Source organism: Colobus angolensis, unplaced genomic scaffold, assembly GCF_000951035.1.
Source record: "Colobus angolensis palliatus isolate OR3802 unplaced genomic scaffold, Cang.pa_1.0 Scaffold386, whole genome shotgun sequence".
Classification (NCBI taxonomy): Eukaryota; Metazoa; Chordata; class Mammalia; order Primates; family Cercopithecidae; genus Colobus; species Colobus angolensis.
The window spans coordinates 207,892-222,083 of NW_012117221.1; the positions used below are offsets into that span (position 1 = coordinate 207,892).

Below are 14,192 nucleotides of genomic sequence, written 5' to 3' on the forward strand. Positions count from 1 at the left end.
TTTCTGTTCCACAATTTCCTTTTTTTTATAATTTTTTTATTATTATACTTTAAGTTCTAGGGTACATGGGCACAACGTGCAGATTTGTTACATATTTGAGACAGAGTCTCACTCTGTCAGCCAGGCTGGAGTGCAGTGGCACAATCTCAGCTCACTGCAACCTCTGTCTCCCAGGCTCAAGCAATTCTCCTGCCTCAGCCTCCTGGGTAGCTGGGATTACAAACATGTGCCACAACGCCTGGCTAATTACAATAGAGATGGGGTTTCACCATGTTGGCCAGTCTGGTCTCGAATTCCTGACCTCAGGTAATCTGTCCACCTCGGCCTCCCAAGGTGCTAGGATTATAGGCATGAGACACCATGTCCGGCCCACAATTTCCAATATTTTTGACCCCCAAAAGGGATCTGGCGACCACTACTTGGTTAATATACCACTCCGTATCTCTTTCTCTTATGTATGACGTGACATGTTTTCATCTAGGTAGAAAGCATATGAAAGTCCTTAGTTTGCTGAAAGTGATTCCAACATGACTTTGCAAATTAGATCTAAGATTGGAAGAACAAAACAACTTCTGACTTCAGATATGGCTTTTTAATATCTTATTTATTTATTTTTATGATGCTATTACTGCAATATGGCTTTTTATTAATCACAAATTATGTTATCTATTCTCTCAAACCCCTAAACCTAAAACAAATATTCAGAGTATAAACCACATCTAGATTGCTACCCAGAATAACAACTCTGAAGTCAACATTAATATCCTAACTTTTTTCTGTCACGTCAATTATTGGTAGTGGAGGAGAGTGGCAACAGGCAACAAGCGCATAATTTGAATTCTGAATAAAAACATTCCAAAATGTACTTAATTTTTCTACTTACCATTGGCTTTGGAAGTGAAAGGTAGCCATACTTCTCTCCTACAAATAACACATATAACTTAAAATTTTTTTCTATTAATATATTTTTCTATTATTCACACTTAACTTTTAAAGTATTAAACAAAAAGGAACGTTAGTATATTAGTTTTGATAACTTAGTCTATTCATTCCATAAAATTCAGAAATAAAATTGTAATTTGGCGGTGAACATGAAGACTCTCAACAGCTGCATGTCGAAGGTACCTATGCTGGCCAATCTCCACCTCTTCCAACATAAAGGGAGACAGGCAAATGTCCCACTGACATTTACTGCCACTTACAATCAGTTTCATTTACAGAGTGCTCCTTTTACAGCAGTTTACCTCTAATGAAACCTGATTCCTCTTTTATCAGTACCAGTATCAGCGCTTCTTCCATTGCTGCAAGTACCAGACCAAATAATTTACAACTAACCTCATAATGTATTCTCTCGGTCAGGGAAGAAGAAAACCCTCTGTACAAGATAGGAAGATGAAGTAAAGCAAATAACAGGAGGTTTTTTGGCTGTGAACTGACACATGGCATGAAGCACAATAATGAGGAAAGGAAGGAGATGGGTCATGCCCACATCATCCCTGCCCCATCTATCATCTTTACAACTTCCAGATCCTGAATACAGTCAGGTTACAATGAATGACAGACTTTTTATAAAAGCTGGTCTGTGACATCTGGAGTAAAAATTCAAGACCTACATAGTAATTGCTTCTTGAAGAAAAATTTCTTCTTCAAGGAAAACAAGTATATTCAGCTATAATAGATTGGTTTGAACCATATGAAATTGCTGGTATTCAACCATTTTGAAATTTCATATGGTCCGAACTAATAAAAGTAAACATAATATAAGAGCACTAAATCACACCTTTTCTCACAGAATGACTATTACATGAAATGGACAAACCTGTTAGTCTCAGAATGGCTTATACAAATATTTAAAATTTCATCTAGAACTTTACTATTAAATGTGGAACCTAGTAGCCACATGTGACTATTTAGCACTTGAAATGTGGCTAGTCTGTACCGAGATGTGCTGTAAGTGTATAACACATAACAGATTTTGAAGACGTAGTACAAAGGGAGAAAAAAAGATGTGAAATATATTAATTTAAAATATTGATTATACATTTAAATGGTATTTTGGATATTTGGGTTAAAAATTATTATTAAAACAAATTTCACGTTTCTTTTTCATTTTTCTTATGCCAACTAGAATTTTTTTTTCTTTTTTTTTCTTTTTTTTTTTTTGAGACAGGGTCTTGCTCTGTCACCCAGGCTGGAATGTAGTGGTGGAGATCACAGGCTTACTGCAGCCTCAACTTCCTGGACTCAAGTGATCCTCCCACCTTCTGCTTCCTGAGTAGCTGGGACCACAGGCATGTGCCACCAGCTAATTGACTTGTATTTTTTTAAGAGATGAGGTCTCACTATGTTGCCCAGGATGGTCTCAAACTCCTTGGGCTCAAGTGGATCTTCCCGCCTTGGCCTGCCAAAGTGCTGAGATTACAGGCATGAGCCACTGTGCCTAGCCTAGAAAATTTCAAATTACATGTGTGTCTCACATTCTATTTCTCTTGGACAGTGCCTACCTAGAAGAACAACTGTTGCTAAGAGTGAATCAATGGTACTTGAGATTAGCTTTATGATTCAAATTATTTCCTTGTAATGTCAAAATTGTAAGGGAATTTTGTTAATTAATGGCTTTCTGATCTCAGAATGGTGAGGGGAAAACACTTAAAAAGGAAGAGGCTACTTTCATGCCTTGTCTCTAAGCTCTGATGTAAAAAGTGCCCGATTTAGTTGCAATATTAACAGAAGATAGTCTTCAGGTCACTCAGAATTTCAAAATTCACCATCTGTCTTAATTCAAAGTCTGAATCCTGTCCATAATATCCTTTAAAAAGTGGTCTTAGCATATTATAAAGAGCACATTAAATGGAAGTAGGAACCCAGGCGTGGTGGCTCACGCCTGTATTCTTAGCACTTTAGGAGGCTAAGGCAAGTGGATCACCTAAAGTCAGGAATTCAAGACCAGCCTGGCCAAAATGGTGAAACCTCATCTCTACTAAAAATCCAAAAATTAGCCCGGCGTGGTGGTGCATGCCTGTAGTCTGTTCTTTTTTCTGTTTTTTTGTTTTGTTTTGTTTCAGCCTGGGTGGCAGAGCAAGACTGTCTCAAAAAAACAGAACAAAAAACAGAAGTGGGAAAGTACTAAAAATAAATACATAATAAAAAAGAATTTTGAAAGGGCACCATCATTACTTAAATGTAATCAGCTACAGGAGTAATCTTGTATTATCTAAGTTAGTAATCCTCTATAGTGCCCATGGCCCTAAAATGTTCATATTTACTCCCACAAGTTGGGGCAAAACCAACTGTTTCAGTATCTCTTATATCTCTAAGATACCACAGAGTTAAAGAAAGTAGAATGTATAAATAAATGCATTGAGAAATAAATCCAGTGAAAAGAAAGCTTTTATGTAATCTGGTTTGCTACCATTTTCATCCACCTAGTAGTATTTATCACTTGATAGTTCTAATCCCTCTGGTCCTCTTACAGATACTTTGTTTTGCTTCTTATTCCCATCCTTCAGTTAGACTCAGAATGATTTATACGAATTTGAGGATAATTGCAAAATTGATCATTTTTTCAGATAGGCCTCCTCCACATACTATGCAGGTAAGATTCTTCTTTCGGCTGGTTCCAACAAAAACCAAACAAGTTGACAATAACACAAGAAAAAACAATCTAATTCTAACAGAGATCTAAATTACAGTTAATTATTTCCCACTTTTTTTTTTTTTTTTTTTTTGAGACAGAGTCTCACTCTGTCGCCCAGGCTGAAGTGCAGTGGTGCAATCTCAGCTCACTGCAATCTCCACCTCCTGGGTTCAAGCGATTCTCGTGCCTCAGCCTCCCGAGTAGCTGAAACTACAGGTGCACGCCACCACGCTCAGCTAATTACAGATGTTATTTCCATGTGCGTCTAATTATTGCCATTGATTCTAAGCAGGAAAAAAAAAAAAAAAAAAGAATAAACTGGCTCAGCCAGGCACGGCGGCTCATGTTCATAATCCCAGTACTTTGGGAGGCCAGTGCGGGAGGGTTACCTGAGGCAAAGAGTTCAAGACCAGCCTGAATAGGCTGAGTGTGGTGGTTCACACCTGTAATCCTAGCACTTTGGGATTAGCTTTATGATTCAAATCATAAAGCCAAGGCTGGTGGATTACGAGGTCAGAAGATCAAGACATCAAGACCATCCTGGCTAACACGGTGAAACTCTATCTCTACTAAAAATACAAAAAAAAAAAAAAAATTAGCCAGGTGTGGTGGTGGGCGCCTGTAGTCCCAGCTACTCGGCAGGCTGAGGCAGGAGACTGGCGTGAACCCAAGAGGCAGAGCTTGCAGTGAGCCGAGATCACACCACAGCACTCCAGCCTGGGTGACAGGGTGAGACTCGATATCAAAAAAAAAAAAAAAAAAAAAAGACTAGCCTGGGTAACACAGCAAGACTCCCATCTCTGGGGAAAAAAAAAATGTATCCGGGTATGGTGGCCAGCACCTGTAGTTCTAGATATGTGGGAGGATCCCTTGAACCCAGGAGTTTGAGGCTGCAGTGAGCTATGATCACACCACTGCACAACAGCCTGGGTGACAAAGTGAGACCCTGTCTCTAAAATGTAATAATAATAATAAAATAAACTGGCTAAATTATGTTTAGCTGTTATATCAAAGAAGTAGCATAAACAAACTCTATCATATTATAAACATTAAAAATAGTTGGAAAAACAGGACTATTTGGAGAAAATATACTTAGTACAGATTTGATATATAGAATTGTCTTCAAAGCACTGTCCTCAACGAAGTGTTGCATGTTTAATACTCCCTAAATCCTGTTTAGTGAACACTACAATCGTGCCATCTTCTGAGTTTATACCTTCATATAAATTAAGTTCGCAATTAAGTTCAAAGGCCCTCTCATCTTAAGGGAGCACTACAATTATTTCTTATGAAAACCTAATTGAGAAATGTTCTCAGTTACAATATATAGAACCTTTCTGTATATCTACAAAATAAAGCTAATTCTCCAAGAATGGAAAAGCCTTATTATTTCACTGAAAATATGCTAAATTATCCCTGATTCATATTTCTTATAATTAGCTCTCTTTATTTCTGGAGGCACTCTATATGGTATGATCAATTAAAAAATTAACGTCCCCAGACCCACTTAAAATGAATCCCTGACCACTAAAGGATAGGCAGCTTATCAGCTAAACTCAGGAGCAGGAATGAGGTATTCTAATCTAAACCCAGCTATCATCCTCCAACTCCTCCCTCTCCCTCACCTCTATACCTCTATATCAATTGACCGATATACTCTACCAATATTAGTTTTTAAATTCTTCTTAAATTAGTCGCCTTATCTTCATCTGGACTATCATCACCCTAGTGTAGGCCATCATCTCTTCTCTGGACAGATGACCCCCTTGTTGCAGGCTCCTACCATCCCCAAATAAACTCATCTTTACCCATGAACATGTTTATCTTCCTGTGCCCCATTTTAAGTGGCATCCAATCTGCCAAACGATAATGTAAATGCAGGGCTATGAAATAGGGTTACCAGGAAAATGAGTGGTTACAGAACTGAAAACCAAATTAAGATTCTTGGCAGGATCCTTGATTTAAAAAAAAAAAAAAAAAAGTGGTTTATGAAGGTACGCCATCCATGATCATAACTGCCCTACATAGTTTGGTTAGAGCTGCATCTCTATAAACTGAAGTGTAGTCATATTTACTCTGAAATGATTCAAATAGAACAAAGGGAATTCGGCTTCCTTAATGGAGGGATAGAGACTACAACCTCTGAGATAAGGCTTTTTTCTGACATTTATTGTCCAAAATAATCTCAAATTCTAAACTGACATATATTCACCACTAAGGAAAAGTGGAGTCTTTTAGGTCTGGTCCCTTCTAATACAAGGGCCACGGCCTCCCTGGAGGTTTGGGTGAGAAGGCAGAATGGGATGAAAGCAGAAGACAGGAAGACAAGTATTGATTTTTACCTTCTTGAAATAATCCCAGGAGGTCCTTGTGTGAAATTTAAGTGTCTGGGGTTAAGGTGAACAATGACCTAGCTCTCAGACTAACTTGTAGCATGTGAACACTAAAGCCTCCCTCTTATTGCTTAGTGTGATGTTTACCACTTAGTTGGATGGTTAAATGATACTTACAAGTGTGTCTAGTAGTTTGCCAATCACAGGAGTCAAGTTATGCAGAGCAGAACTAAGATGGCTAGAATACGGCAACGCCTTTTCAACAATAGTCATAACAGGAGTTATAACAGCAGCAAAGATAAATCAGGACCTGAAGAATACACCTTTGTATGAACGTAGTGGGCAGGTGCAAGGTAATGGGCAGGTTTGTCATACCAACCATGCATAACAGGAAGAACAACACTGTGGCACTGGACTCAGTTCAGTCAGTAATGGTTAACCCAGAGTTGGACTTCTTTGAGGAAAAAGCCATGCTCATGAGGTTCATGATAAAAATCAGGACGAATAAAGGCAGTAAGCACAATCAACCAACGCCATCTCAATGAACCCTACATAAACCCTTTCTGAACAAAGAGGCACTTTCCCAGCAAAACAATAGGTGTCCCATTGACTAAAGGCTGAGGAGTTTCCCACATAAGAAGGAATTTCTGTTCCATCCTTAGGAAGTCTGGGTAATGCTGATTTTTTGAACATAAGTTAACTGAACCTAAAGAAGAGATTATTTACATAATATCCAGCTTGAAAGTAAAAGAAACCACAGTGCTCATGTAGTCTGAAAACAGGTATAGGATGTGCAAGCACTATAACACATTATTTCATTTATGTCCATTGAAATAAAGAAACAAACTCAAAATGGCAGGTAATGTGCCCGAGATTCCATTACTAACAGATTGTTTTATCTCTTCTGTAAATTAGCCGGCCTCAGCCAATAAGTGGGCCAACCAAAACAAGAATCCAGTCATTACTTGTTCCTTGCTCTGTACTTCCTGGGATCTCTCAGTCATTTCTGGAATAGCTTTGGGGGGGAAAAAAGCAGAACTCAGAGCTGCAGTCTGAGCATTTTTCACAGAATTGGTTCATTCTCGTTAGAAAACTTTAGGATTGGAGTGGAGTTTAACTGCTTGAGTAATGGAGTATGGGTAGTTAATAAAATTTCATCTTTGGCATCATTCAAACCTCAGTAAGGGTCCCAGCTCCTGTAGTTTACTCACTGTGGGATACTTTGAGCCTCAGTTTCATCATACGTAAAATGTGGAAATAATACCTGTCTCCAGGTTACGGAGAGGATTAAATGAGAAAATGGACATCCAGTACCTATGAAAGTACCTGGAACCCAGTAAATTCTCAATAGATGGCAGCTACTGTTATTTTTATGGTTATAATAGTCATAGACCCCTGAAGAATCATGTTTACAATGTTACCCACACAGACCCTAGTAGCCTGTGGCTTTTACTTTTCCTTAAACTTCCCTAGCTATTTTTTTTAAAGAGCCTAACTTTGGTAGAAGAAAGGCAAATCTCGGAGACAGAAAAGGAGAACACTGAATTAATGTTGCATTAGATGTCCGGTGAGAGGAATCTTTCAGAGGGTGTCAACTCACTATTGGAGAAGGGATGAGCTTCATTTGTACAAAGAAGCGAGGAATTTACCTTTGCTTCTGCAGATCTAGAGATTTTCTATGGTGGGGCCAGACAGGCTAGTCCTCCCTAGAGTAGAGTAGAAAGGACATAGGGAGAGAGGGATGCCAGAAAGTCGGAGAGACTGAGGTTAAGGAAGAGAAATTGGAACTAATGTTTTCTCATAAACTACTTAGTTTTACTGCAAGGTAACAGTGGTCATGATGCTGAGGCTGATAGAGGTAACATTTGTTGAGAATTTACTGTGAATTAACTTATTTAATCTTCACACTTACCATATTAGGTAGTTTTGTCATCATTATCCTCATTTTGCAGATGTAAAACTTGAAGCACAGAGAGATTAAGTTAGGAAATAGCAGAGGCAGGATTGGAACCTAGGCTGTCCACTTCAGAACCTGGATTTCAACTTCTACCCAGTTCTATCCCTAACATGAGATTAGCACTCAGATCTCAGAGGAAGGAAGAGACCTCTTGATGGAAAATGCACCTTGGGTTTGTTTTCTGTTTTAAGGGAAAAAAAATTACTTATACTTATAGAAAGAAATCCCCCTTGCCAGCTTATCAACTTTTAATTGCTACTGTAATTGCTACTCAGAACATCGCCTGGGATTAAGGCAGAGAATAACTGTTGAATGACTGCTCTTTCTTGAGAGGGGGGAAAAGGCTGTTATAACTCCTCTTCTTACAGAAATAAAAGATAAAAGATAGACCAAAATGCTGGTCGAACAACCTGGTTGAGAAACCGTGAGGATCTTAAACACAAAGAGGAAGGGGGCTCAGGCCCTTGGTCAAGAAGACTAGAACCATGTCCGTTTCAGATGATGATGAACTCACTGGCCTAGGGACACGGAAGAAGTACAAGTAATGAAAAGTCAGCAATGGCTCATGTTTACATGAATGAAAACAAAAACCTATTCAGCACTGAAAACAGTATAGGAGAAACCTGTACTACGCTTAACGGCATTCTGGTAAAGAGGAGAAGCAGCTGGCCAGGCTTGACGCCATATTCTTTTCAGAATGGCTGCAGCTATTAGTAAAGCTTCTCACAGTGCACGTGGAACACATTTACAAGTATACAGAGTCAGTCACATGACAGAAATATAGCCATCCTGTGGCACTCCTCCAGCCTCCCTATTTTCATGAGCTGATGACAACTGATAAAGCCAGAAGACGATATTCCTCTGGCCTTTAAAGAGAGCCAGGCAGGATAAAGACACAGTGCAGGGTATATTCTATGCCCAGAAGTTGAAAGTACACTAACTTCACGTAGTGCTCACAAAAGACTTTTAGAGCTGACAGGTCACTGAGATCACTCAGTCTAAGACTTTCATTATTGAGCCAAGGACACTTGGGCCGGGAGCGGGGAACAGCTAGCCTAACACCAGTTTGAGAAAGAGCTGGGCCTTACAGATACTCCAGGATAACCTACACCAGGTATCTTATCACCACAGCAAGCCACTTCTCTTCATTTCCCAACAGTCCCTAAGGCTAAGTGACCACTCTTCCTTTTAAAGGTGGATCAATTATATCATTTACCTTTTAATACTGAAATTTGGCTCATATAAAAATCTATGTAACTATAAATATGTTACAAAGCATCAAAATGATATGCCATTCGACTATCACAGAAATTTTTAAATATGGAAGCATGGTAAACATTTATCATACTTTCCAAATGTTACAGCTATAATTCTATTATGTCCTGATTTTTAAGCAAATTAACATTTATCCTAAATAAGTATTTTTAAAATATGAAATGTTTAAATGGGCATACTCAGTAAAAAATATGTAACTTGATATAACTTTAAATGACATTTTATTTAAAAAGATAAGCAAGCTTTGACACTACAGAAGCCATTTGAAGAGAAAAAATACAAACATGTAAACATAAATAACAGGATACACAGTACAATGGGAAATAAACAAAACTTCCACTCAATATTAAAATAAAGAGTAAAAATGATGCCTTCCTATACATTGTATGGCGCTATTCTACATGTTGTAGAAATACCAATGAACTTACCCACCACAGGCAATATTCCAAGATTATGTAGTCATCAAGGAAAGAGATTCCATCCAAGTGGAAGGAAAGCAATTCAAAAATCAAATAACTACATTCATTTCATTATTAAGTTAGTAGAATTAAAACAGAGAATTACTACATTATAAAAGAGCTGTTGTATTATAACTAAAAAACAATTTAGAAGAAGTAAATGACAATTTCAATAGGAAAACTAGAATGTTAATATTAATTCGGAGATCTACTACACTGTTCTGTTTTGTTTTGTCTTGTTTTTGAGACAGAGTCTTGCTCTGTCGCCCAGGCTGGAGTACAGTGGCGCCATCTCAGCTCACTGCAACTTCTGCCTCCTGGGTTCAAGTGATTCTCATGTCTCAGCTGTAGTAGCTGGGATTACAGGCACACATCAACACATTCGGCTAATTTTTGTATTTTTAGTAGAGACAGGGTTTCACCATGTTGGCCAGGCTGGTCTCGAACTCCTGACTTCAAAGTGATCCACCTGCCTCGGCCTCCCAAAGCACTGGGATTACAAGCGTGAGCCACCACACCTGGCCTACTACACTGTTGTACAACAAACTTTACTGCTTGGATACTAAAATAAAGGAGGATAAAATAATATTTTTGTAATTTTTTGTAAACAATATTTTACTACAAAAATAACCCAGCAGGGTTACAACAAGAATTCATTTGCAGTTGAGGTTTGGCATTAAAAAAACTAACAGGAGTTACATTAAAATAATAACACATTTCATTATGTGGACAGTTTCTCACCTCGTCTTCCTTCAAACACATCACTGATTTCTCTTAGCAGTGTTGACATGTCACTAATTTGGGATTCCCAAGCTTCACAAAACACATCTAGGTTTTCTTTCGCAATTTTACTAGATGGATGCAATGTCAATGTTTCAGCAGCAGAAATTATCTAAAGAAACACAATATACACCTGTGTGAATTTCAAAATCTTAGCCCTCAGAATAACTTTGGAGACCAAAGGTAAGTAAGTCTGCTGTTCAATTCAACTCAATAAACAACTATGAAGTAATTTCTATACACAAGCTCCATGTTGGGCAATATGAAGACACACAGTAGGACAAAATTTGCTGTTTCTTATAATCTGACCTGCAGATAAATAGTATGCATTATTATATACAAACCTGCATTCAGGGAGCAATTCTCTTCATTCCAGTAAAACCGTTTGAACAAAGTTGTTCCCAAATAATAATTCAAAGAGTTATACTCAGACCATAAAAACTGTACTGTATACAGAGAGCAAAGGTAGCAATAATAGTGGTGGTGGTAGCAGCAGTGGTAGTAGTAGGAAAGGTAGTGATAATAATAAGTAACATATATATACACCCATAAGTACTTGGTAGATACATGCTTGAGATACCGTGTTTGGTGTTTGAGACATATTAATACATTAAAATCCCCCAAAATATACAAATAAAATACTACTTTTCCCAAATAAGCATTGTTCCCATCTTTCAGCTAGAAAAGTTGAAGCTCAGAGATACCCAGTAACTTGTGCCAGATCCTATTACAAGTATATACAGAGTTGACATCTAAACTCAGATCTACCTGATTCAAGTTCAGGCTCTTTCCATCACATCACACTGCCTCTAACAAAACACTTGTAAAGAGGGCAGAAATCATCCTGGTACTTTTACGTACCACCACATGGGCTAAATAAATGTGTTGAATAAATAAATGAATTGTTGCAGAGACTGTTATATTTTCATCAAAATCTGTTTGTCTTCCCTCTGGATACACAGGAATATTACATTTCCCAGCCTCCCTAGTGAAGACGTAAGGCCAAGAGACTGAGTTCCGTTCCCACTTGAATGTGGGTCACCACTTCCATCATAACTGATCCAAACCTCCCTCATGCCCCTCAGTGCTCTCTCCCTTCCACATCTGATGGTTCAGTGCACAGGATCCAGTAGGGACTCTGAGGTCCTAAGGGCTAACGAGGCACAAAATGAAAGGAGACCAGATTGTCAAGAGGGAAAAAGACATACCATTAATCAGGACTTAATACAAGTGAGAAATAAACTGCTATTATATTAAGCCAGAGATTTTGGCATTTGGGGTTTTATTTAGTGTTAGCTACTACCTGAATGAATTAATGAATCAATTAACATTTTATCTTTCATATAATAATCACTCTCTAACACAAAGGACTTGATGGATGCTAATTGTAATATAGGCAGAAAATAGATGGCTGGGTTGAGTCTTCACACACCTCCTGACCTGACATTCAATAGAAATTAAACTTTAACTTCTACCTCAAAATAGAAGCCATCGACCAGACCAACCTACTGAAATCTCCTGATAGCCCATTAAATAAAATACACACACACAAAAAGATCCAGGAGCTAGGAATTCAGAGTTCAGTCTTGATATATTCACAGCAGATCCTTCTACCACTTTCACCTTCTATTCATGACAACAGTCATTGATTCTTTCTACCTTCTTGTTTCACAGACTGGGGATATTATATCAAACACTCATCCAGTAAGTAGTATTTTAGAGAATCCACTATGTGTAAAAATAATACTAGGTGCTGGGGATAAGGTGATAAATAAGAAGATAAAAGCCCTCTATTATGAAGCTTATACTCTAGTGGGGATTTGGAACAATAAACAAGCACACAATTAAAATATTATCAATTATGATAAGTGCTATGAAGGAAATTAACAGGACAATGTGATAGAGATGCCCATTACTAACAAGTGATGTTGCTGTTCCACGGAGTTGATTATATAAGACTATTCACACACACATACATATACAACTAACATGACTATTCATTCACCTACTACATACTGGTAGGCACTGTGCCCACATTCCAGGTGCTTGGGAAACAGCTGTGAATGAAACTGATAAATGTCCCTGGCTTCATGGGACTTATAATAAGCAGTGGGGAGAGACACAATTAAAATAAATTATAAAATATTTTAGAAGGGAATAAAAAATATGTATCAAAATAAAGGGTGAGAACGATGGAGGGCTTTAGGTGGTCACAGTATTTTAAGTTAGAGGGTCACTGAAAAGGTAAGGGAGCTACAGGGAAATCGAGGGGCAGTCATTTGGGATGAGGCAGAAACATTTCTGGAGTGTTCGAGGAATAGCAAGTAAGCCAGAGGAACAGAATGACATGAGCAAGAGGAAGGTGGCCAGTGGCCATGTAATGGATAAGCATAGATGGTAAGGACTGGATTTTCTTCTGAGTGAGAAAGTCACTGGAGAACTTATAGAAGATTAATATGATCAGGGCCATGTTAGCTAATATATTAATAGTTGGTTCCTTTGAATGAATTACAACTAGGTGCTCCTCCCTCTGGGGTGGGCATAGTGTCAAAGGCACGGCACTTGCCAAACAGATGGCAGTGTTATAAGAACAAGGTTCCCCTCTTTGGGGAAAGCAGGCACATAACTTGCCATGGACTACAGGCTAGATTTCGGCATTGCTCTCCTCTCAACTAGTGTACAAACTGTTCAGTTGTTCCCTCAGTATGTCTAACATTTTAAAGGAAGTATAAAAATAACATTGCCAAAGCAGGGATATCCAGAAATAAATTATCCCAGAGGCATGTTCAGTGTCCTTAAATTATCCTTTTGTGAGGCAGATGGCGAAGACTAGGAGTGGAAGCTGAGGCTTTGGGAACAGAAAAAGCTTCTCAAGTTATACAGGTTATTAACAACAGGCTCTGCCACTATCCTAGGGAAGAAAATATGAGTATTCCTAATATCTCTGCTGCAATAGAAACAATAAACCAAAAATCGCAACCAGATGGCAAGCGGGGCCTGAGGATAGGAGCAACAACTGATTGCATATGGCAGGAGAGTCAAGCCCTCCAGTTCTATTGGAATCCATTCACAGCCAAGGCAAGAAGAGTGACTCCCATACCAATATTGAAGACATAGTTTCTCCCAGTAAACATGTCCCCTGGTTGTAATAAAGTGTACAGCAGATAATCATTGTGGAGGTTCATTCATATAATTCCTGCTTTCATGATAAGCCTTTGACACTGTTCTCTACAGGAGAGCATGAGATCATCCCTCCAACATCCAACATGATTCTCCTAGAGGGCACAAACCATCATTGAGTCTAGGTCACTTGCACTGTGTTCAGCTATAAATCAAAGATCCAGGGACTCAACCTCTACTGCCCAATATTGCAAGTTAGGAGGAATCCTTTTGGCTGACAGTAAATAAATGAATATAAATAAAGTATAAATTAAAATATAAATAAAAGAACACCTGCAAAACTTTATTGTAGAGCTTAGACTCTAAAAAAGAAGCTGGGTACAGTGGCTCATGCCTGTAATCCCAGCACTTTGGGAGGCTGAGGCAGGGGGATCACAAGGTCAGGGGTTTGAGACCAACCTGACCAACACGGTGAAACCCTGTCTCTACTAAAAATAAAAAAATTAGCCAGGTGTGGTGGCAAATGCCTGTAATCCCAGCTACTTAGGAGGCTGAGGCAGGAGAATCGCTTGAACCTGGGAGGCAGAGGTTGCAGCGAGCCGAGATCACACCACTGCACTCTAGCCTGGGCA

The 14,192-nt window shown here is 38.6% G+C and overlaps 1 protein-coding gene across 1 annotated transcript in view; it reads right to left on the minus strand.

Moving 5' to 3' along the window:
- The window catches only part of CTNNAL1 (catenin (cadherin-associated protein), alpha-like 1), a 57,047-nt gene that overhangs the window by 14,340 nt on the left and 28,515 nt on the right, over window positions 1-14,192 (minus strand). Inside the window, exons 10-11 of the mRNA XM_011954582.1 lie at window positions 10,402-10,552; window positions 884-921 (exon numbers count right to left, since the gene is read on the minus strand). Of these exons, the coding sequence (XP_011809972.1) occupies window positions 884-921; window positions 10,402-10,552 (189 nt within the window). The remainder of the gene's footprint in view (window positions 1-883; window positions 922-10,401; window positions 10,553-14,192) is intronic.